The 22727-nt window shown below is 42.3% G+C and overlaps 1 protein-coding gene across 5 annotated transcripts in view; it reads left to right on the top strand.

Annotated features, from left to right (window-relative positions):
* Positions 1–89: 89 nt before the first annotated feature.
* Positions 90–22727, top strand: part of LOC115157383 (glutamate decarboxylase 1-like) — a 22766-nt gene continuing 128 nt past the window's right edge. Inside the window, exons 1-17 of one of the 5 annotated variants that reach the window (XM_029705578.1) lie at positions 90–347; positions 2718–2862; positions 4626–4679; positions 7185–7337; positions 7512–7754; positions 9260–9350; positions 17350–17462; positions 18762–18877; positions 18979–19058; positions 20077–20131; positions 20339–20455; positions 20558–20622; positions 21002–21080; positions 21398–21547; positions 21898–22005; positions 22122–22214; positions 22306–22727. The exon at positions 22306–22727 is cut by the window's right edge and continues 128 nt beyond it. In XM_029705578.1, coding sequence (XP_029561438.1) covers positions 2787–2862; positions 4626–4679; positions 7185–7337; positions 7512–7754; positions 9260–9350; positions 17350–17462; positions 18762–18877; positions 18979–19058; positions 20077–20131; positions 20339–20455; positions 20558–20622; positions 21002–21080; positions 21398–21547; positions 21898–22005; positions 22122–22214; positions 22306–22479 — 1767 coding nt within the window. In that variant the 5' untranslated portion in view covers positions 90–347; positions 2718–2786 and the 3' untranslated portion in view covers positions 22480–22727. The other 4 variants (XM_029705576.1, XM_029705579.1, XM_029705577.1 and 1 more) reach the window with 4 other exon arrangements.

Below are 22727 nucleotides of genomic sequence, written 5' to 3'. Positions count from 1 at the left end.
TACACAAAGGGTTCGTTTGACAGAAGTACTCAGGGACTAAGTGGAAACGTACTCTACATTTCTAGTAGAACCAGTATTATTAATTGGCCTTTCAACACCCCTGCATTCTAAATGCAGCCACACAGATCATTTTCAAAATGACTTTATTTCTGAGGAGGTTGAGCAATAATGATCTCTATAAAGTCCTGACGGGGAAGAGAACAAGTAGAGGGAGAGAAGACCAGAAAAGAAGGAGATGATTGAAAGAGGACTGAGAGGGTGAAAGAAGAGGCATTCGGCAGTGGAGTGGACTGTGTGGAGAACACTTCCCATTGGAGCCCTGCTGCTTGGGACCTTGAAGTTTACAGGTGAATTCCCAAAGATCCCTCAGGTGTGTACCATGGCTACTCTAAGTTTGTTTTTTACTATTCAGCCTATAGGCCTAGGCTAGGAGGTATAGGATATTTATTTCCAAACATGTGGTTTCAATACAGCATAGATAAGAGCTATTACGTGACTTTCACCATTTTTGGAAATAAACTCCATCAATGCTCCGGACCACATAGATGTATCAGCGTAGTCTTTCCCGCCACCTCGTGGTCTAGAGCCAACATATCATTCCCAATCTAGCTTCACAAGCCACTGAAGATGATACACACTGTAGCCTAAATGTGGACAATAACACAATAAGAAAATGAATAGGCTATCACTTGTCCATTTCTTGGTAATAACATTTCAGGCATATGTCTAGTTGCACAAGAATCGAGCTGAGCAAAAATGAGTGCATCCCAAGTCTATCTGGTAGGCTACGGTTGTCCAACTAATTTTTTCACATTTTTCCTTTGATTGAAAGGTGCATGTGACGAAATGAAAACCTCCTCTGTTGTTTTTGGTCGTTCCCTAAGATCACCTTTTAGCTCTAAGTTAGTAAGTAGCCTATTGAGGACGTGATGTTTATCAAACTTCCCAAGTGTGACACTTTGTGATTTTATCTTACAGGAGATACGCATTTCTCATGACAATCACACCTTCTGAAAAAAAGTCTCCCTGTGTCACAGAAAAAGGGGACACGTCCGTGCTTCTACACCTGCATTGCTTGCTGTTTGGGGTTTTAGGCTGGGTGTCTGTACAGCACTTTGAGATATCAGCTGATGTAAGAAAGGCTTTATAAATAAATGTAATTTGGATTTGATTTTGTCGGGAAGTGGGAAGGTTTTTCGTATCCTTTTTTTCTGTCATGAGCAGGAGAAGCTTCATTTTGCGCCAGAGGGAGGAAATGCTATGACTCACGCGTGCGTGCGTATATAAGGGGATAGGCGATTCACGCACTAATAAATCAATTAAAAATGAAACATTCTTGAGGGGAAAAAAGTCACTGGCACGCTACTGGATGTAATTTGTCTCGATGTCGTTATTCAGGCGTTGTTGGCTTTGAACTGTCTTGCGTCTCAGAGCGTTGGGTGGATAGAGAACTGTAATTCGGTTGTTTGGTGGTAGTTTCTCTCGACACGACAACCTGTGCACCCGCAGACGGTAAGGTAGCGTTTTGCCTCCTAGCGCCAGCGCTCTCGCGTTTCCTAACAGCCTTGTTTGTAATAGGCCTATTGATTGATTTTTCCATAATAGTGAGATATTTGCATTTCTTTTTTAACATTTGTTGCGATCCATATTCTTATTGGGGTCGAAAATAGGATGGGATTGGTTAGGAAGGAATAAATATTTTAGCAAGCGACCTATCACTTAAATGTTCGGATTTCCAAATCTTTCTTGTTCAAAAGTGTGTTATTATGAAAATAAACATGTTAATAGCAATGGCAGTCTATTGTTATTTATTAACCTATATGAGTGGCAGGATTCATTCATTAGCCTTACTATTTCTTATCAATAATGCTGGCTTCGCTGTGGTTATTCAAAGATCATCAGAATTGAAAAATCGATATGCTATATGTCAATACATTTTCCAACGGATTTCAGTAGAATATCATTGATCAAGTGTCTGTCCAATATATTATTTTTTCTTACAAAACCCAGATTTGTTTGAGAAAATTAGTCAAAGAATTCCATAGCGCGTAATTATGAAAGGCTATTTCGTTTTGCATATTCCTAATTCTGAATAGGTCTGTTATGGATGATTTGTTTGTGGATTAGACGTATTTATTTGCTTTATATTGAAGACCTTTGTTTTCGTGCTTTTTGATCAAAAAGTAGACTGAACAGTCTGGTGCTCTTCGCTTAGCTTGAGCGCCCAAGACTGACGTCTCAGACATGGGGATGGTTTCGCTCTAATGACCCATAAAAACGTCACTGGGGACAAGGTTCTATGTCCAATTTACTGCTTAAGACATGTTTTTTTCGTTCATTTATATAAGGTAGAATATAGTGGCTATACCTTTGTCAGATTTGCAGCCTTTATTTTGGTCCAATAGAATTGAATGCACGCGATGTTATCGTTCAAAAGCATTTATCTCCCCTCGGCATGTGCATGCAGCTCGCAGCCTATTGACGTTCGAGAATAAATGATTCCGATCGTAGAGGCAGATAATAACAGCAAATGATGCATCATCCTCTTCCTTCACTGCACTGCTACTAAAGCTCAATTTCACTGATCAAATTCAGCTTAGGTTGTCTATTTTAGGCTATTCCAAATAAATAATGCATAGCTTTCAGAAATAAATGCAGTTATTTATTTGTTTAATATTCAGAGCCATCAATCTTAACCCTTGGCCGTTTGTTTTCAGAAACCGGTTGGATATTTCCGTTGAGAATCTGATAAGAGTCCCGGAGCGCACGGGAATAACAGAGGACTAATGGCCACGTCTCAAACGACAGCCACTGGCGGGGACCAGGACCCCAACTCTGCCAATTTACGACCTTCATCTACAAGTAAGCCTCTCCTTTCTATCTCTCACCCTCTCCCTCCCTCCCCCTCTGCCTGATAAAACGAGTCTCGCCCGGGCTTTTTACCGTGTGGGCCCTGTCGTTAATCATTCCGGTTAAAAACAGAGCTATCACAGCTGCCTGCCGCTGTCTAACGGATCAGCGGCGTGCTCTGAGAAACGGACCTCCTGTAATCGCCTCAAAGAGCGTCGTTATAATGTCCTCGGCGCTATGGATCTGGAAAGGAATTCGTTTTGTAATATAAAATATACAATTATTTGGAATAAGCCTGTCGAATTTCCTTTGGCTTTTTCTTTTTTTCAATTTTTTTACCAGACCTATCAAATAATGTTTTTAAAATATGTAGGTTGTAAAGCCTATAACCAATAGCCTATATGTATGTTCATGCTATTATTTATTGGCTAACGATATTTTGTATGCAAGCATTTCAATTCGTATTTTTACATTTTTAATTTAGATCATTTATGCCCTCAAAATCCTTGCATCATGTAGTCAGTCCTGCATGACAGAGCTGTTAACAGCGCAATTACGCAGGGAATGGCTGGTAATTGCAGCCACTCCGGTGTTCGTGATGATGGCTTGCACTCGTTTTGTAGGGACCCGCTTGGATAATTTTGCCACCGAACACTGAGGGAAGGGGACACTTAGAAACGGATTACTGAAATTAGCATATTTGTCTAGGCTAACACTGAAAGTTCAATTTTCGTAACGAAAAAGCCCCAAACCCTCCTCTCTACAGGCCTAGTCATATTTCGTTTGGAAAATGTATAGGCCTGAAGGGCTAGTTAACCAGCCAACATGTCTGCCATTAAAACCATTGGCCTAATATGGAAAAATGGCGTCATAGGCTATTTGACAGAGGAAGAATGTGGATAAATTGTAGAACAGTAATACGTCTGACATTTTTTCAGGTTTGACAGAGTGCATAATGGTTTGAAAAAGCCTGTGATGTTTTTGTTCTCTGCCGCTGCTGTTGGATGTTCCTATTATCTCGCTGCCACGCTCTGTCTAACTCACGCTGACCTGAGGCGGCTCGTGGTGTCTCTGTGTGTGTGTGTGTGTGTGTGTCTCGGGTAGCGCTCGCCTTCATGCGCTCTGAGTGACACCTCGAGCCGTTATGTCTGGGTCTTGCATCCTAGACAAATAACACCATCATGAAGCTCATATGCATATAGATATGCCTTGTTACCGTCCCATCGCTTTGCTCTATATGCTTGTGTTTTTGTGTTGCTATGTAGGCATTCTACTATACTGCCTTGTGTGTGTGTGTGTGTGTGTGTGTGTGTGTGTGTGTGTGTGTGTGTGTGTGCGTGCGTGTGTGTGTGTGTGTGTGTGTCCGAACAGTCAGCTAGACATCGCCAGCACGCGCCAGTCAAATACTATGTTTCACCTAATTAATTTCTGCTCACTTTCGCGAGGTCATTTCACGGGTGTTTATTTCAACCCGCCCCTTCGCCGGGTGCGTGCCAGTATTTATTAAACCGGTGAGCGAGCCTCTGATGGCCCATTATGATTGGACTGTGTGGATTCGGACCATTCGAATGTTGAGGAATAATAACCGCGAGATGGGGTGAAGTTCCCCCAGACAATGATCTACTGCTGCAAGTGACTGCTTCATGCTTCTTCACTCCGTTGTGCCATGCATTGCCATACGCTTTATAAAAACTCATCAGCTGTCACCCAAATCACACTATGCATATATTTCAGAATTTGATTTTCAAACGTTCTCCCCAAACATTCTGTTTTAGACTATGACGCGTGGATGCAAGGCTGCACGCGGAAACTGGGTTTGAAGATCTGTGGTAAGTTTTAGACCCATAAACCATCATGGATAGTATATGGAATACTCTGATGTTAGAGCAGGGCCGTCCCGGACTGTCACTCCACATTCTCATCTCCTAAAGGTCAGTTAGCGATTAGCTTTAGGCCACGCGATGCGCGCCGGGGTTCCCGCGCCGGGGTTCCCGCGCCGACCTTCGCGAGGCACCCCATGTCTCTTCCTATCCATATCTCTGCCGTTAGCAAAGGATAGGATGTAGGCCCACAATCCGCCTCAGAAATATAGATACATGCCTAAACAAAGAAGATTTATCGCGAGATGGATGTGTCCAATATAGGCTAGTTGTTTTTTATGCTGAGGTAGCTGGTAACATGTTTTGTGCACATAGGCTAGGCCTAAATATTGCACCTTCTAATACCTTTTTATTTTATTTTTTAAAGGCCTTATCATAGATCTTTTTTTAAGCATTAATTTCCTCTCCTTTCCGTTTGGAGGTGACTATGGATTTGGGTCCCTTCATGCAAAACTGCATTTTTTTTATACCACCTGCGAGCCTTTTAAATAAAATGTGACGATCTCGATGAGATGACGTGGAGTGTTATTGGTAAATCTGGGAGGTTCCATAAGGTCTCTGTTATCCAATCAAGCCAAGGTGAAACGATTGAATCCAGTATTTTTCCAACAGGATTCTTAGACGACCTGTTTTCCTGGGCACTATACGTCTAGGATTGGTTTGACGTCAGCATTCACACATTGAGAAAAATATCCTTTCTTTAAAAAATCCTTCCTACCTTCACTGATGTCAGACCTACATATATTTTTTTGTGGCAGGATTTGATAATGTCAAGAATGTCAATGTCATTTAATTGGAAATGTAGGCATTGTTACCATGGCTTCAATCCAAATACATAGAGGGGATGTAATTAGCCTAAAATAAATTGATTTGAACTCGAGAGTTACGATGCAGGCCTATAGTTCGTACCGAGGGCCCACAGAAGTAGGGCACCTGCCCCTTAATGTGGAGGACGTCCCCAGCCAGAGAATAATAACACAATGTAACCACCCTCATAACCCTGAACATAACCTTAATAACGAAATCATTCACCACAATGCACGAAGAAACATGTTTATTCGATCAACTGATTGACTCGTTTTATAGAGGACATTGGTTTGGGCCCATGAGTCATTTTCACATTTGTGTGCGTTGTGCATCAGGCCCAATAATTGACATAGCCTACCGTATCATTTGAATATGTGGACATAGGGCTAAGTGCTTATAGGGTACTTTTATGCATGATAAAGACATTATTTCGTTTCTATAAATACCCCCTCTGGCTGACAAGGAATATAGCTTAGTGCTCGAGTTTGAAAAACATTTTGTGAGGAGGAAAAAACTGAACAGTGACAATGGTCATCATAAAATGGTTCCGAGTGTTAGATTTTGTTCTATGTCAGTGTGGATTTACAGCCCATAATAGTTGTCAGGTCCTATCAATCAGTAAAGAAACACGTCCTGTGGATGAGGGGAAATGAACGAGAACCATATCCACCGGTAGCTTTTTCGAGGCCGCTGCTCTCGTGAGATAATCAGTGCCCAATGTGCCAACCGAGATTAGCGGAATCCATTTTAATGAAAGGAGCTCTGAAACAGAGACAGAGTTTGAGAGGGCCTGCTCTCTGTCTTATTCGATATTGCAAAAACATTTTTTATTTCAAATTTTCATAGAATAATTAACTGAAAACTGCATGATGTGAAAATAAGTGTTTAAATACTTCCATAATTATTAGGCCTAAAATGACCTTCTCTTGTGGTAGCCTGCTAGGCTATAGGTTTTTCTATATAGTTTTTTTTTCTAAGATCAATGGGCTATTAATAGACACGGACTTTCATTAAAAATAGACTAGCCTATCCAGAGGCCGTAAAATATCTCGCATCCTTCATTAACCCCACTCCATAATGTCTGCTCTATGAGTCGGTAATGACATGGACGCTGCACCGGGCCCTCCACACAGTCCCTGCACGCTCAGGCGTGAAAAGTCCGGGGGCACAGCAGGACATTCACCGCTGGAATAAATTGGGTATTTCTCGCTCTCGCATGACTGGGTTATGGGTGGATGTCACCGGGCAGGGTAGGGCCTGAGCCTGCCTGGCGTGTGAGCCTGAGGGCAAGACACACACACACACACACACACACACACACACACACACACACACACACACACACACACACACACACACACACACACACACACACACACACACACACACACACACACACACACACACACACACACACACTACCCTCTTCCATAAATTGATCCAAAACCCACCCACTGTGGGGATCACCACCCGGGGTTATAAGCGCAGTCTGGGAGAGGACACCATAAATAATGTGTTGCCTTTGTAACAGACCTAGATAAACACAGGTCTCTGAATACAAGTTATTATCGGGTTATTATCTAGCGATGTTGGGCAGTGGTAACCGAGCATGTTCCCCTTCTCGTGCCCCTCTGTGTAACACCCTAGGGTTCCTGCAGAAGAACAACAGTCTTGGTGAGGAAGGCCGGCTCGCAGGCTCACTCTCAGAACGCCAGAAGAACCTGTACTCTTGTGACAACAGCGACCGGGATGCCCGTTTCCGCCGCACTGAGACCGATTTTTCCAACATGTTCGCGAGAGGTGAGAGATAACGAGTTCATTCTTGCTAGACTTTTAATATAACCCTACACGTTAGTTTTCTAATTCTTACATTTGCTAACATTTAGTGAACTGTAGCCTAGGCCTATATTTATAGACCCCCTTTTGTACTTTCGATTTTCGTTTTGTAAATGTTTTTTTCCGTAATTGTTCTAGACTTACTTCCCGCTAAAAACGGAGAAGAGGCGACTATGCAGTTCTTGTTGGAACTTGTGGACATCCTCACCAACTACGTGAGGAAGACGTTTGACCGTTCCACCAAGGTTCTGGACTTCCACCACCCTCACCAGCTGCTCGAGGGCATGGAGGGATTCAACCTCGAGCTCTCTGACCAGCCAGAGTCCCTCGAGCAGATCCTCGTGGACTGCAGGGACACGCTCAAGTACGGCGTGCGAACAGGTACATACAATAGACTACTAAACTGGCCACAACTAAGTTACATGAAACAGACTACAGCTTTAAACCAGACGTTTCCTTTTCATGCTTTCAGGACAGTTTGTGTGCATTAATTACGTTTCCAATCTTTGCATTTCTTATATTTCCAATTGTGCAATTTCGTCCTTAGTTATTCCTTTGAGCAGTTTAAATGAGTGTGAAATAAATAAATACAAATTCTCACACCATGCCAGGCAGACTAACATTTTATTGCCATTGGAAAAAGCATTAGCATATAAAGATAATTAAGATATGCTTTTGTTTCTCTCCTTCCTTGATAGGAAATTACATGAGAAACAAAGACGTTTCATTCTGCTTTTTTAGGATACATTCCAATCCAAAACAACCAATATTGCTGTAGGCTTAAATGGTTAGCTTAGTCTACATGAAACCTGACCAACCGGTAGGTATATAGTCTACAAAAATGTCCATATTCTTTAGGCTTCCTAAAAATGTTTAACGCACCGTTGTATTTTTCTTTTTAGATATGAACATTTCTTCAGACGTTATTGGGATACAATTTGTGTTCTCTTTATCACAGTGATCTGCTCGTGTTCACAACACTTGAGCAAAATGGAATGCTACACAAAACCATTTAAGCATAAGCTGTTTCCTTGATCAGCAACATCCAATCACAATGACGGGTCATTGTATGTACCCCTGGTAATTCTCCTTCCCTGATTTTATTAAACCAAGTACAGCCCGCGGGGATGCAAGCCTGCGTGGGATTTTACAAGCCGTTAGCAACGACAACAGTCAAACTGTCCCTTGGGTTTACTTCCTAAAAACCTTTAACTTAATTCATTGAACATTTACACAATAAGTGACGATCATTTAAAAAACATTGTCGCACGATTTATGAGTTTGTCTGAATCAATTAGCCTACGGAAGTTGAGTCTCATGCCTTCATTCCAATGACGCTATCACGGGCGCTGTCCACGGTGCTGAAATATAGCCTTTCACGCGGGAGCAAATCCACTTCGCTTTCGTATCTCTGATATTGCGCTCTTTAGTTAGTTAGTCAGTCCGTTCGTCTAGGGGGCTAGATGACATAAATACAATATTAGTAGCCTGGTGATGATTGTTGTTGGGGAATTTCATTCAAATATAAACTTCAAGCTCTGTGAGCATCTAGGCTAGCCTACTCTAAATGTCATGTAACCTTGTTATCAGTGGATAAGTGCAGTGTCCCCATCTAGTACCTGGAAGGCAAATGTTCCACTGCATCTCAGGTCCCAATAGGAATACAGCAAAGAGTGAACGTGGGAGTTTCAGAAAATAACCTGTCTGAGTTCATATCAAATGGTTTGTTTTCATTACAGGAAAGAACACACACTGTTTCAACCCTTGTAGTAGATGTGTGTTTTTACAAGGTTATAGAAACCTTGCAAATATTCCACTATGTTTAATTTTCATTTGGAAAGTCCCATTCAGATAGAATCTCTTATCTCTGTCTCTCTCGGTCCCAGGTCATCCACGGTTCTTCAACCAGCTGTCCACGGGGCTGGACATCATTGGGCTGGCTGGGGAGTGGCTCACCTCCACAGCCAACACCAACATGTGAGTCATACACTGCTGTTTTTGTGTGCCTAAAGGTGTGTCGACATCACTGTGCTGACTAGCCAACGTTTTCAGGATTGTTGTTCGTATAACAATACAGTCGGAAAGGGAATATGGCGATTATAGTTTGCGAGGAAGCCCCAGTGGGTTGTTGTTGACATTTCAAGGATTTACGCCATGTAGCAAATCATTAGTTCTCAGTTAGTGTGGCTCTCCTCATATCTGCTCAGTTACAGTACCTTAGGGTTGAATGAAGGCCAAGGCCTTTGATTGGCAAGGTCAGAGAGGTTTAAGATGACTGTCATATGGGCTTGTTATATAAAATGTTTGTTTTTTCATCTGACTGCTTTTGGCACTGTACCAACCGTGTATTGAACAGCAGCCCTGAATACCATACATCTCGGATAACACGCACACACCTACACACACACTCACGCACACACACACACACATACACACACAGACAGACACACACACATGCCCCATGGGCTGGTTAGATTGCATATTGATCAGAGCTCAGTGTTACATGTCATGGTGGTCTAATCTGATAGAGGTTATGAAGCCCTGCAAAGCTAAACAACATCAGATACAGGACACATCATACAGGACACATCATACAGGAGCGCGAGTGTGTGTGTAAGTGTAGGTGTGTATGTGTGTGTAGGTGTGTGCGTGTTATCTGAGATGTATAGTATAGGCTACATAGGCTATGGCTATGGAATGGGCCTACCATTGCAATTGTGACATTGGCTACTACAACATACATATTAGGCCATAGCCTTGACACTTAATATCACCAGTATTACAATAAGTGCTCTATAAAGTGAAAGCATTATTACTACTCACCAATGTGTGTAAGCTAGGCCTATTAGATATTAGAATCACGCCACTTCACTTGCGCATTGATTCTGTCTGCAATTTTCTGCCAGGCTCCCTCTCTGGCTTTTGCGACGGCGGATGTAATACCTTTTTTTTGTAAATGGAACATATTTGTTGTATTTTGTTACAATTGTTTCTTGTTCTAGAGTAGTGAAATTTTGGTCTCTGTCTTTTGACTCCATATCTATTGTTTTCTCTGTCATCGACATGTGGATCTTTTTGAATGTTGCGTGCTCACGCCAGTTGTCAGATCAACCAATCTGCGCTTCTCTTAGCCTAATTGCTTAAAGGGGAAGCAGCCGATCTGGAACCAATAAATCCTGGACTCCCTCATCTGGTTAAGACAAAGCCGGATATGTTCAGGAAATCCTGAATTTGTTAAATCATCTTTCTGGAATACCCCTCTGGACTTCAAGAAAGACCATAACAACAACACAGGAAGAGAGGAAAAACGTGTAAATAACACAAGACAGGACTATGAGAGACCAAATGAATAACAACAACACAGGACTATCGATGAGAGATCAAATTAATAACAACAACAACACAGGACTATCTATGAGAGACCAAATGAGTATCAACAACACAATACATGACTATCAATGAGAGACCAAATGAATAACAACAACACAAGACATGACTACTTATGAGAGACCAAAATGAATAACAACAACACAATACAGGACTATCTATGAGACACCAAATGAATAACAACACAAGACAAGAGACCAGACACACACACACAATACAGTGGCTTGCAAAAGTATTCTTGTAAATTTGCCTACTTTGTTGCCTTACAACCTGGAATTAAAATGGAGTTTTGGGGGGGTTGTATTATTTGATTTACACAACATGCCTACCACTTTGAAGGTGCAAAGTATTTTTTGATTGTGAAACAAACAAGAAATAAGACCAAAAAATAAAACAGAAAACTCCCCCCGCCACCCCCACCCCCATGGATGGGTTCCGCTGGTATACAGCAATCTTTAAAAACTTCTTAAGGATCGGTGTCCCGCTAGCGGATCAAATTCCGGGGGAAACTGGAGGGCGCGTAATTCAAAGAAATTCTAATAGTTATTATAGCGGTTAAACATTTAGGTACATATAAGTGTCTTATATCGGCTGAAAGCTTAAATTCTTGTTAATCGAACTGCACTGTCCCATTTACAGTAGCTATTACAGCGAAAACATGCCATGCGATTGTTTCAGGACGGCGCCCCAGATCCAAATACTTTTCCACCGGCACAGGTTTCATATATTCACATATAAAGATGAAATATTCACTTACTTTTTGAAAATCTTCCTCTGATTTCTCATCCAAAGGGTCCCAGAGATAACATGTAGTGTCGTTTTGTTAGATAAAATCCTTTTTTATATCCCAAAAAGTCTGTATAGTTGGCGCCATCGATTTGAGTAGTCCACTCGTTCAACTTGCAGAGAAAGGAATCCGAAAAGCTACCCCTAAACTTTGTTTCAACAAATCAAAATACGTTTGCATTTACTCCTCAGACACCCTAAAATGTAATAAAACTATAATATATCTTTCGTAAATAAGTATGTTCAATAGGAAACTGATTTTAGCAGGTGAGCAACTTCATCATGGCGCGCGAAGACACGGATTTTCAAGACTGTGTCCTCATACAAAGACTCTTATTTTTTATTTGTTTTTGAAGTTACAAGCCTGAAACTTTGAATATAGACTGCTGACACCCTGTGGAAGGGACCTATTTTACAATATTAGCTTTCTCTTGCATTTCTAAGAGAATGTTCTCTCAACAAAAAATAAATACATTCAGGTTGGTTTTTCTTTGTATTTTCTCCTACCATATCTATTGTGTTATATTATCCTATATTATTTTAACATTTCTACAAACTTCAAAGTGTTTTCTTTCCAATGGTACCAATAATATGCATATCCTGGCTTCAGGGCCTGAGCTACAGGCAGTTTGCTTTGGGCACGTCATTCAGGCGGAAATGGAGAAAAAGGGGCCTGATCCCTAAGAAGTTTAAGTCATACCACATATTCTCAATTGGATTGAGGTCTGGGCTTTGACTAGGCCATTCCAAGACATTTAAATGTTTCCCCTTAAACCACTCGAGTGTTGCTTTAGCAGTATGCTTAGGGTCATTGTCCTGCTGGAAGGTGAACTTCCATCCTAGTCACAAATCTCTGGAAGACTGAAACAGGTTTCCCTCAAGAATTTCCCTGTATTTAGCGCCATCCATCATTCCTTCAATTCTGACCAGTTTCCCAGTCCCTGCTGATGAAAAACATCCCACCAGCATGATGCTGCCACCACCATGCTTCACTGTGGGATGGTGTTCTCAGGGTGATGAGAGGTGTTGGGTTTGTGCCAGACATAGCATTTTCCTTGATGGCCAAAAAGCTAAATTTTGTCTCGTCTGGCCAGAGTACCTTCTTCCATATCTTTTGGGGAGTCTCCCACATGCCTTTTGGCGATCACCAAACGCCACTCTTCTGTAAAGCCCAGTTCTGTAACATATAGTATGGACAGATACTCCAATGTCTTCTGTGGAGATTTGCAGCTCCTTCAGGGTTATTTTTGGTCTCTTTGTTGGCTCTGATTAATGCCCTCCTTGCCTGGTCCGTGAGTTTTGATGGGCGGCCCGCTCTTGGTAGATTTGTTGTGGTGCCATATTCTTTAAATTTTTTAATAATGGATTTAATGGTGCTCCGTGGGATATTCAAAGTTTCTGATATTTTTTTATAACCCAACCCTGATCTGTACTTCTCCACAACTTTGTCCCTGACCTGTTTGGAGAGCTCCTTGGTCTTCATAGTGCCGCTTGCTTGGTGGTGCCCCTTGCTGGGGCCTTTCAGAACAAGTGTATATATACTGAGATCCTGTGACAGATCATGTGACACTTAGATTGCACACAGGTGGACTTTATTTAACAAATTATGTGACTTCTGAAGGTAATTGGTTGCACCAGATCTTATTTAGGGGCTTCATAGCAAAGGGGTGAATACATATGCACCCACCACTTTTCAGTTTTACATTTTTACATTTTCTTTGAAACAAGTAATTTTTTATTTCACTTCACCAATTTGGACTATTTTGTGTATGTCCATTACATGAAATCCAAATAAAAATCAATTTAAATTACAGGTTGTAATGCATCAAAATAAGAAAAACGCCAAGGGGGTGAATACTTTTGCAAGGCTCTGTACATGACTACAAGAGAGATCCCAGACAATCCAGTGTCAAAACACATGTTAATAAAACAAGATAGTGACAGAACAAGATTAAAAGGAGAGACTTCTTTCTTAAAAATTAGCTTAGCCAATCATCCTGCTAGGAAAACTCGATATCATCTTTCTGTTGGAACATTGGAACCATGCCCTGAAAGAGAGAACAGGGACACGAAAGTGTGACGCACACACACTCATCTGCACACACACCCAGTCATATTCATACACACTCACACGCACACCAGTTCAGCCTGGCCCAGATTCAACAGATAGTGTTAACGCCCCATTGACGGCAGGCTCATTGTGAGCTGGTCTTAGCAGATAGCCCAGCTGGGCCCCACACTGACACACAATGGCCGCCCGGCGGCACTGAAAACCCTGTCACACTCAGCGACTGCCTGCCCCGGCTCCCTGTGGAGGACTCATTCTGGCTCTATTGTCCCTGTGGGTACGGACTGGCTCTCTCCCACACTCGCACAAGCGCACACACACACTCACACACACACATGCACACGAGTGACACAATGATTCTCAGAGTCACTTAGGGGGTATGGGTTGGGGAGAGTGCCCTTGATGATTATAATAAGGGCATTTAAGGGCTGTCCCATGGGACAGGCAGGTGACTGAAGGGTAATTTTCACCCTGAAAAGACCAATGATTGGCTGTGATTGTGATAATGATCGCCATTATAGCTATTATTGCCCGAGAAGAGAAGAAAGGACAGTGATTTCTAAAAGATTCTCCCTTGGTCTCAGCCGAAATCGGTAGATCTGTAAAATATGCTGTCTTCCTTATATAAGCTGATGCTCTGCTTGGAAATAAGTCAAATAGTATGTTTTTCTACAGTAACATTTTGTAACATGGTTATAACATTTAGTCTTAGTGTTTAATCTAGGTCATTGATACCTTTAGTATATATATTATAGTACTGCTACAGCACAAAATACATGCTTTTAAATCAGTCCATGTCGGTGACAGTGTGTGTGCGTGTGCGTGTGCGTGTGTGTGTGTGTCTGTGTGTGTGTGTAATTAGGGCCCATCAGTCATAATCTGTGCTGGCGTATTGAATGGTACTTCATGTTCTAATCAAACCCTCCCCAGGGTGGCTGCTCCAGACTGTCTTCCACTCCTCTCTCATTCATGTCTCGTTCCCCTTCCCCTCTCTCCTCCTCCTCTCTTCTGTGTGTATCTCTCCATCAGTGCTGCTTTCCCTGTCCCCAGTTGAGAGGAGGGGGGTGGGGGTGGGGGTGGGGGGGCTGCGAAGGGTAGAATGGGGGATGTGTGTCTGTTGTGTAACTGTCTTTGTTACACAACGGGGGGGTCATGCATCACAGGGACATAGCCTTAGGGCCCCAAAATTCACACAAATCACAAACACATACTGTACGTATGTAACACCCAACCTGAAGACTATTTGCCCTATCTTTCTGAAATGATGAAATTATAAAACCACAACATTCAATAGAGATCGAAATAAAAGCTTCTCTATTATCCTCTCCTTCTCCTCTCTCCCTCTGTCCCTTCGTCTGCTTCTTGCCATCCTTTTCTCTCCATTCCATTGGTTCCGCATCGGTGGTCCCTCTCTCTTTCCTTCATTCTCTCTTTCTCTCTTTCCACTCTCTGAAGCAGGAAATAGATTTGAGCTTTCTTATCTCTCCCCAACAGAAACCCTCCCCTTCCCTTCCCTCCACACACACACACACACACACACACACACACACACACACACACACACACACAGACACAGACACACACACACACACACACACACACACACACACACACACACACACACACACACACACACACACACACACACACACACCCTTCAGCTGGTCGCATCAAAAGCCTCCATTGAGATTGACAGAATTGACAGATAGCTATCAGAGTTCTGTGTGCTTTAATTAAACGTTGACTGAAACTTTATAGGGATTTGAATATGAATGTCTGCTCTCTATCTCACATCAGACAGATTTTAATTAATTCAACTCTGTCAGAAGAATTGTGTGCATGTGCGTGTGCGTGTGTGGCTAATTTAATGGAGCTCTGGGTTCTCAGCTTAGCTTAACCATGCAAAAATAACATCCAAATATTTTTTACTTTTCTTCACCTGAAGTAAAGTCTTAGCTAGATAGCATGTGTGTAGGAGAAGGATCAAAGGTCTATGTGACTGAAACATTTTAAGCAAAATGTTGCAATTGTCAATAAATGTTTGTGTTTACAACATACAATGTTTTGAGTGAATCGATAGATGTACAGTTGAAGTCAGAAGTTTACATACACCTTAGCCAAATACATTTAAACTCAGTTTTTCACAATTCCTGACATTTAATCCTGGTAAAAATTCCTTGTTTTAGGCCAGTTAGGATCACCACTTTATTTAAAGAATGTGAAATGTCAGAATAATAGTAGAGAGAATGATTTATTTCAGCTTTTATTTATTTCATCACATTTCCAGTGGGTCAGAAGTTTACATACACTCAATTAGTATTTGGTAGCATTGTCTTTAAATTGTTTAACTTGGGTCAAACATTTCAGGTAATCTTCCATAAGCTTCACACAATAAATTGGGTGAATTTTGGCCCATTCCTCCTGACAGAGCTGGTGTAACTGAGTCAGGTTTGTAGGCCTCCTTGCTCACACACACTTTTTCAGTTCTGCCCACAAATTTTCTGTAGGATTGAGGTCAGGGCTTTGTGATGGCCACTCCAATACCTTGACTTTGTTGTCCTTAAGCCCTTTTGACACAACTTTGGAAGTATGCTTGGGGTCCTTGTCCATTTGGAAGACCCATTTATGACCAAGCTTCCTGATTGATGTCTTGAGATGTTGCTTCAATATAGCCACATCATTTTCCTGCCTCATGATGCCATCTATTTTTGTGAAGTGCCCCAGTCCCTCCTGCAGCAAAGCACCCCCACAGCATGATGCTGCCACCCCCATGCTTCACGGTTGGGATGGTGTTCTTCGGCTTGCAAGCCTCCCCCTTTTTCCTCCAATCATAACAATGGTCATTGTGGCCAAACAGTTCTATTTTTGTTTCATCAGACCAGAGGACATTTCTCCAAAAAGTACAATCTTTGTCCTCATGTGCAGTTGCAAACCGTAGTCTGGCTTTTTTGTGGCGGTTTTGGAGCAGTGGCTTCTTCCTTGCTGAGCGGCCTTTCAGGTTATGTCGATATATAGGACTCGTTTTACTGTGGATATAGATACTTTTGTACCTGTTTCCTCCAGCATCTTCACAAGGTCCATTGCTGTTGTTCTGGAATTGATTTGAACCTTTCGCACCAAAGAACGCGTCTCCTTCCTGAGCGCTATGACGGCTGCTTGGTCCCATGGTGTTTATACTTGCGTACTATTGTTTGTATAGATAAACGTGGTACCTTCAGGCGTTTGTAAATTGCTCCCAAGGATGAACCAGACTTGTGGAGGTCTACAATTTTTGGGCTGATTTCTTTTGATTTTCTCATTATGTCAAGCAAAGAGGCACTGAGTTTGAAGGTAGGCCTTGAAATACATCCACAGGTACACCTCCAATTGACTCAAATGATGTCAATTAGCCTATCAGGAGCTTCTAAAGCCATGAAATAATTTTTTTGAATTTTCCAAGCTGTTTAAAGGCACAGTCAACTTAGTGTATGTAAACTTCTGACCCACTGGAATTGTGATACAGTGAATTAGAAGTGAAATAATCTGTCTATAAACAATTGTTGGAAAAATGACTTGTGTCATGCACAAAGTAGATGTCCTAACCGACTTGCCAAAACTATAGTTTGTTATTAACAAGAAATTTGTGGAGTTGTTGAAAAACAAGTTTTATTGACTCCAACCTAAGTGTATGTAAACTTCCGACTTCAACTGTATGTATGGATTGATTGATTTATGGATTTATATATTGATTGGCAGGTTCACCTATGAGATCGCTCCAGTGTTTGTCCTGATGGAGCAGCTGACGTTGAAGAAGATGAGAGAGATGATTGGCTGGCCCTCGGGAGAGGGGGACGGCATATTCTCACCAGGTATGTAGAAGAGAGAGTCGCTGTGTTCGGGTCTATGTGCGTGTGTTATGTTTGTTTCCACAGCTTTATTGTAGCAGGGAGTCCCATTGACAACAAGGTCTATTTTACAAGGGAGGCCGGCATGTGTGTTACTACATGTCCAGTACCGTTTCATACCTTTACAATATTCAATTGATAACGTACAATATGACTTGATTTTATTTATTTGTATTTATTTAACCTTTATTTAACTAGGCAAGTCAGTTAAAAACAAATTCTTATTTACAATGACGGCCTATACCTTTTATTGTCCTCTCATGTGGAAATGTGTCATTGTATAGTGCAAATATGAGGTTGTTCTGTCCAGGGGTTGGAACCCAAAATATTTTCCAATCGTTTCCATTCTGAACAGAACCATTATTTATTGAGTTCCGTTCCACTGTTCCAACCAGGAAAGTAAAGTTCTGAATCGGTTCCAACCCCCCAAAAGGTAACTGTTTATATTCTTCCTTTCTGTTCCTTTTTAAACCTCTGAAATAAACATTTTTCTTTTTACATTTAGCTTGACATTAAATTACTTCACCAATAGAGCAGCTTGCTGTGGAGCAGGAAAAGCTATAGTTGTTTACATGCATTCGACAGACAAGTATAGGGTACGAGATGCGAATGAAATTTTGCGGGTGGAGGAGGAGTCTTTCTTTTTGTTATGACATGCATTATTCGAATTAGGACCACAGAATTATACCTACGGAGGACCAGCTTCTATGAAGGAACTTTGAACGTCTTTAAACTCCAGAGAGTTGGTTTAACGTTCGACCCAAAATGAGCTAGTTAGCTAACAAGCTTGTTTGTGCAGAGCGACACCAGAATTTTTATAAAAACACGTCTTACCTTTTGTAGTTAATAAATCCAATGTGAAACGTAATAACTATAGTATCCTTAACTAGCGTTGGAAATATGTATACATTCTTCACTAATTAAAAATCTCTCTCCCTATATTCTGAATCACGATAGCCTACACGCACTCACGGTGGCAAAGATTTTCAGCTGGCAGATGGGCATACACTAGAATAAGAGTGAGGGCTTTGCATAGGTGCTTTGTTACGTTTTTTTGTGCGACTGGAAAAAAAATCCAGAATGCTAAAAAAATGTTATTAACTGATTCACATGCTTTTACAATAACTGTTCTGTTCAGGAGCAGTATAGATCACTTTCATACCTGTTTTCGATTCTGTTCCTACCCCCTGGTTCTATCTCTCTGTGTTGGACTAGTTGCTGTCCCAGTCATGGGCTGACCAGTCATTCCCTCTCTGTCCACAGGGGGCGCCATCTCTAACATGTACAGTGTGATGATTGCTCGCTACAAGTACTTCCCAGAGGTCAAGACCAAGGGCATGTCTGCCGCTCCCCGCCTGGTGCTCTTCACATCAGAACATGTATGTCATGCACTCACACACAGCCACACACGCACAAACACATTTGAAGAAATTAAGGTTTTAAGTTGTTTATGTACCGGTATTTTCCTGTATTCCTACAGAGCCACTACTCTATCAAGAAAGCCGGGGCAGCTCTGGGCTTTGGCTCTGAGAACGTGGTCCTGCTGAGCACAGATGAGAGGTACACTAGAACTACACACACACAAACATGACCATGTGAGAAACTGCCAAGAAACTGAAGATCTCGTACAACGCTGTGTACTACTCCCTTCAATGAACAGTGCAAACTGGCTCTAACCAGAATAGAAAGAGGAGTGAGAGGACAAGTACATTAGAATGTCTAGTTTGAGAAACAGACGCCTCACAAGTCCTCAACTGGCAGCTTCATTAAATAGTACCCACAAAACACCAGGCTCAACGTCAACAGTGAAGAGGCGACTCCGGGATGCTGGCCTTCTAGGCAAAGTTCCTCTGTCCAGTGTCTGTGTCCTTTTACCCATCTTAATCTTTTATTTTTATTGGCCAATCTGAGATATGGCTTTTTCTTTGCAACTCTGCCTAGAAGGCCAGCATCCCGGAGTCGCCTCTTCACTGTTGACGTTGAGACTGGTGTTTTGCGGGTACTATTTGCGTTGTACGAGATCTTCAGTTTCTTGGCAATTTCTCACATGGAATCACCTTCATTTCTCAGAACAAGAAAAGACTGACGAGTTTCAGAAGAAAGTTCTTTGTTCTGGCCATTTTGAGCCTGTAATCGAACCAACAAATGCTGATGCTCCAGATACTCAACTAGTCTGAAGAAAGCCAGTTTTATTGATTTTTTAATCAGAACAACAGTTTTCAACTGTGCTAACATAATTGCAAAAGGGTTTTCTAATGATCAATTAGCCTTTTAAAATAATACATTTGGATTAGCTAACACAACATGCCATTGGAACACAGGAGTGATGGTTGCTGATAATGGGCCTCTGTGCGCCTATGTAGATATTCCATTAACAATCAGCCGTTTCCAGCTACAACAGTCATTTACAACATTAACAATGTCTACACTGTATTTCTGATCAAATTGATGTTATTTTAATGGACAAAAAATATACTTTTCTTTCACAAACAAGGACATTTCGACGTAACCCCTAACTTTTGAACGACAGTGTACATTAAGATGGATCAGCTGATTCTCTGTTCCTGCTCTTTCTCAGGGGGAGAGTTATTCCTGCTGATCTAGAAGCTAAGATCCTCGATGTCAAGCAGAAGGTGAGTCTCTCTCTCTCTCCTCCCCTTCTCTCGCTCTCTGCCTCTCTCTCTCTCTCTCTCTCTCTCTGTCTCTGTATCTCTCTATCTCTCTATCTCGCTCCCTCTCTCTCTCGCTCTCTCTTTCTGTCTCTCCCTCTCTATCTCTCTCTGTTTCTCACACGAAAGCTTACATCCCAATGTGACTTCTGTGATATTGTGTTCCTCCAGGGTTACCATCCTCTGTTTGTGAATGCTACAGCTGGTTCTACAGTCTACGGAGCATTTGACCCCATCAATGAGATCGCTGACATCTGTGAAAAATACGACATGTGGCTGCACGTAGACGTGAGGACTGTGTGTGTGTGTGTGTGTGTGTGTGTGTGTGTGTGTTTCGGGAAAATATTGTTTTGTCCTATTGATCTAATGGTTTATGTGTTCTTTCTCCAGGGTGCATGGGGAGGGGGTCTTCTAATGTCCAGGAAGCATCGCCATAAGTTCAGCGGAGTAGAGAGGTACTGACACACACACACACAGTCTTGTACAGCTAACCTTGTGGGGACACACAATTCAGTCCCATTGAAAATCCTAACCCTAAACCTAACCCTAACCCATACTCGTACCCTAACCTTAACCCAAAAACCTAACCTTAACCCTAACCCTAGCTCCTAACCCTAACCCTAAAACTAACCCTATCTTCTAAACCTAACCCTAAACCTAATTCTAACCTGAACCCTAAACCCCCTAGAAATAGCATTTGACCTCGTGGTGATAAACAAAATGTTCCCAGTTGGTCAAATTTTGTTTGTTTAACACACAGACACACACACACACACACACACACACACACACACACGCACACACACACACTAACGGCTGCATTTCCTCTCTCAGGGCTAACTCTGTCACGTGGAATCCTCACAAGATGATGGGAGTGCCTCTACAGTGCTCCGCCATCCTAGTCAGAGAAAAGGTGAGGAACCACACACACACACACACACACACACACACACACACACACACCACAGGAGGTTGGTGGCACCTTCATTGGGGAGGATGGGTTTGTGGTAATAACCAGAGTGGAATCAGTGGAATGGTATTAAATACATCAGACACAAGGTTTCCAGGTGTTTGATGCTATTCCGTTTACTCTGCTCCAGACATTATTATCATCCTCCTGACACACACACACACACACACACACACACACACACACACACACACACACACACACACACACACACACACACACACACACACTCTTTAACCCTGCTCTCTCTCTGTGGGTAGGGTATTCTGGAAGGCTGTAATTCGATGTGTGCTGGGTACCTGTTCCAGCCCGATAAACAGTATGATGTCAGCTATGACACGGGAGACAAGGCCATCCAGTGTGGCCGACACGTTGACATCTTCAAGTTCTGGCTCATGTGGAAGGCCAAGGTGAGCTCGTGTAGGTCATATACAGCCTTCTATTTACATACAGTATAGGCCCAGACCACAATGGGGTTTCCACACTTATAGGGATGCCCTGCAGTCCCCAGCTGGCACATCTGTAATTTCATCCCTAATAAATCATTGTAATATTCTCCTTCTTCCACAGGGCACTATAGGGTTTGTAATATTCTCCTTCTTCCACAGGGCACTATAGGGTTTGTAATATTCTCCTTCTTCCACAGGGCACTATAGGGTTTGTAATATTCTCCTTCTTCCACAGGGCACTATAGGGTTTGTAATATTCTCCTTCTTCCACAGGGCACTATAGGGTTTGTAATATTCTCCTTCTTCCACAGGGCACTATAGGGTTTGAGCAGCACATTGACAAGTGTCTGGACCTGTCTCAGTACCTCTACGACAAGATCAGAAACAGACAGGGATACGAGATGGTGTTCCAGGGAGTGGTAAGCTACTGGTCTCTATCCTCTCGCCCCTCAGTCATCCCTCCTTCCATCCTTCTTTCCCTCCTTTTGTAGTTCCATAGGTCCAACTATTCCAAATGTGTGTGTTCTCTCCATAGCCCCAGCACACCAACGTCTGTTTCTGGTACATCCCACCCAGTCTGAGAGGCTTGGAACACAACAGTGAGGAGTATCGAGAGAAACTTCACAAGGTAAGTGTTATACAATATTCGAACTTTTCAAATTTTCTAGAAACATTATCTCAGAGTTCTAAATATGTTCAATTCCCCTCCCATGTTTCAGGTGGCGCCCAAGATCAAGGCAATGATGATGGAGTCAGGGACGACCATGGTGGGCTACCAGCCTCAGGGCCAGAAGGTCAATTTCTTCCGCATGGTCGTCTCCAACCCCGCAGCCCTCCAGTCAGACATCGACTTCCTCATTGACGAAATCGAGAGGCTGGGGCATGACCTGTAAACAGTGCCACCCCAGTGGGCAGAGGCCAAACTGTAGTTTTCAATGTTGTACCTGTGACCATAAGAATCGGCTCTGAGATAAAAACAATTTTAGCTGTTCTTGATTTGTCCTAAACAATTCTCTCCGTAGGTAGAATGTGTAAACCAGAGCCTTCATGGTGTGGTGGGTACACACTGCGATACTACATTTTTACTAACGTGTGTAGAGTCCTGTGTTGTGTGTTTGTGTTCTAGTCCGTCAGTCGTCCA

Source organism: Salmo trutta, chromosome 21, assembly GCF_901001165.1.
Source record: "Salmo trutta chromosome 21, fSalTru1.1, whole genome shotgun sequence".
Lineage (NCBI taxonomy): Eukaryota > Metazoa > Chordata > Actinopteri > Salmoniformes > Salmonidae > Salmo > Salmo trutta.
This window is presented reverse-complemented; position numbering and strand designations above follow the sequence as displayed.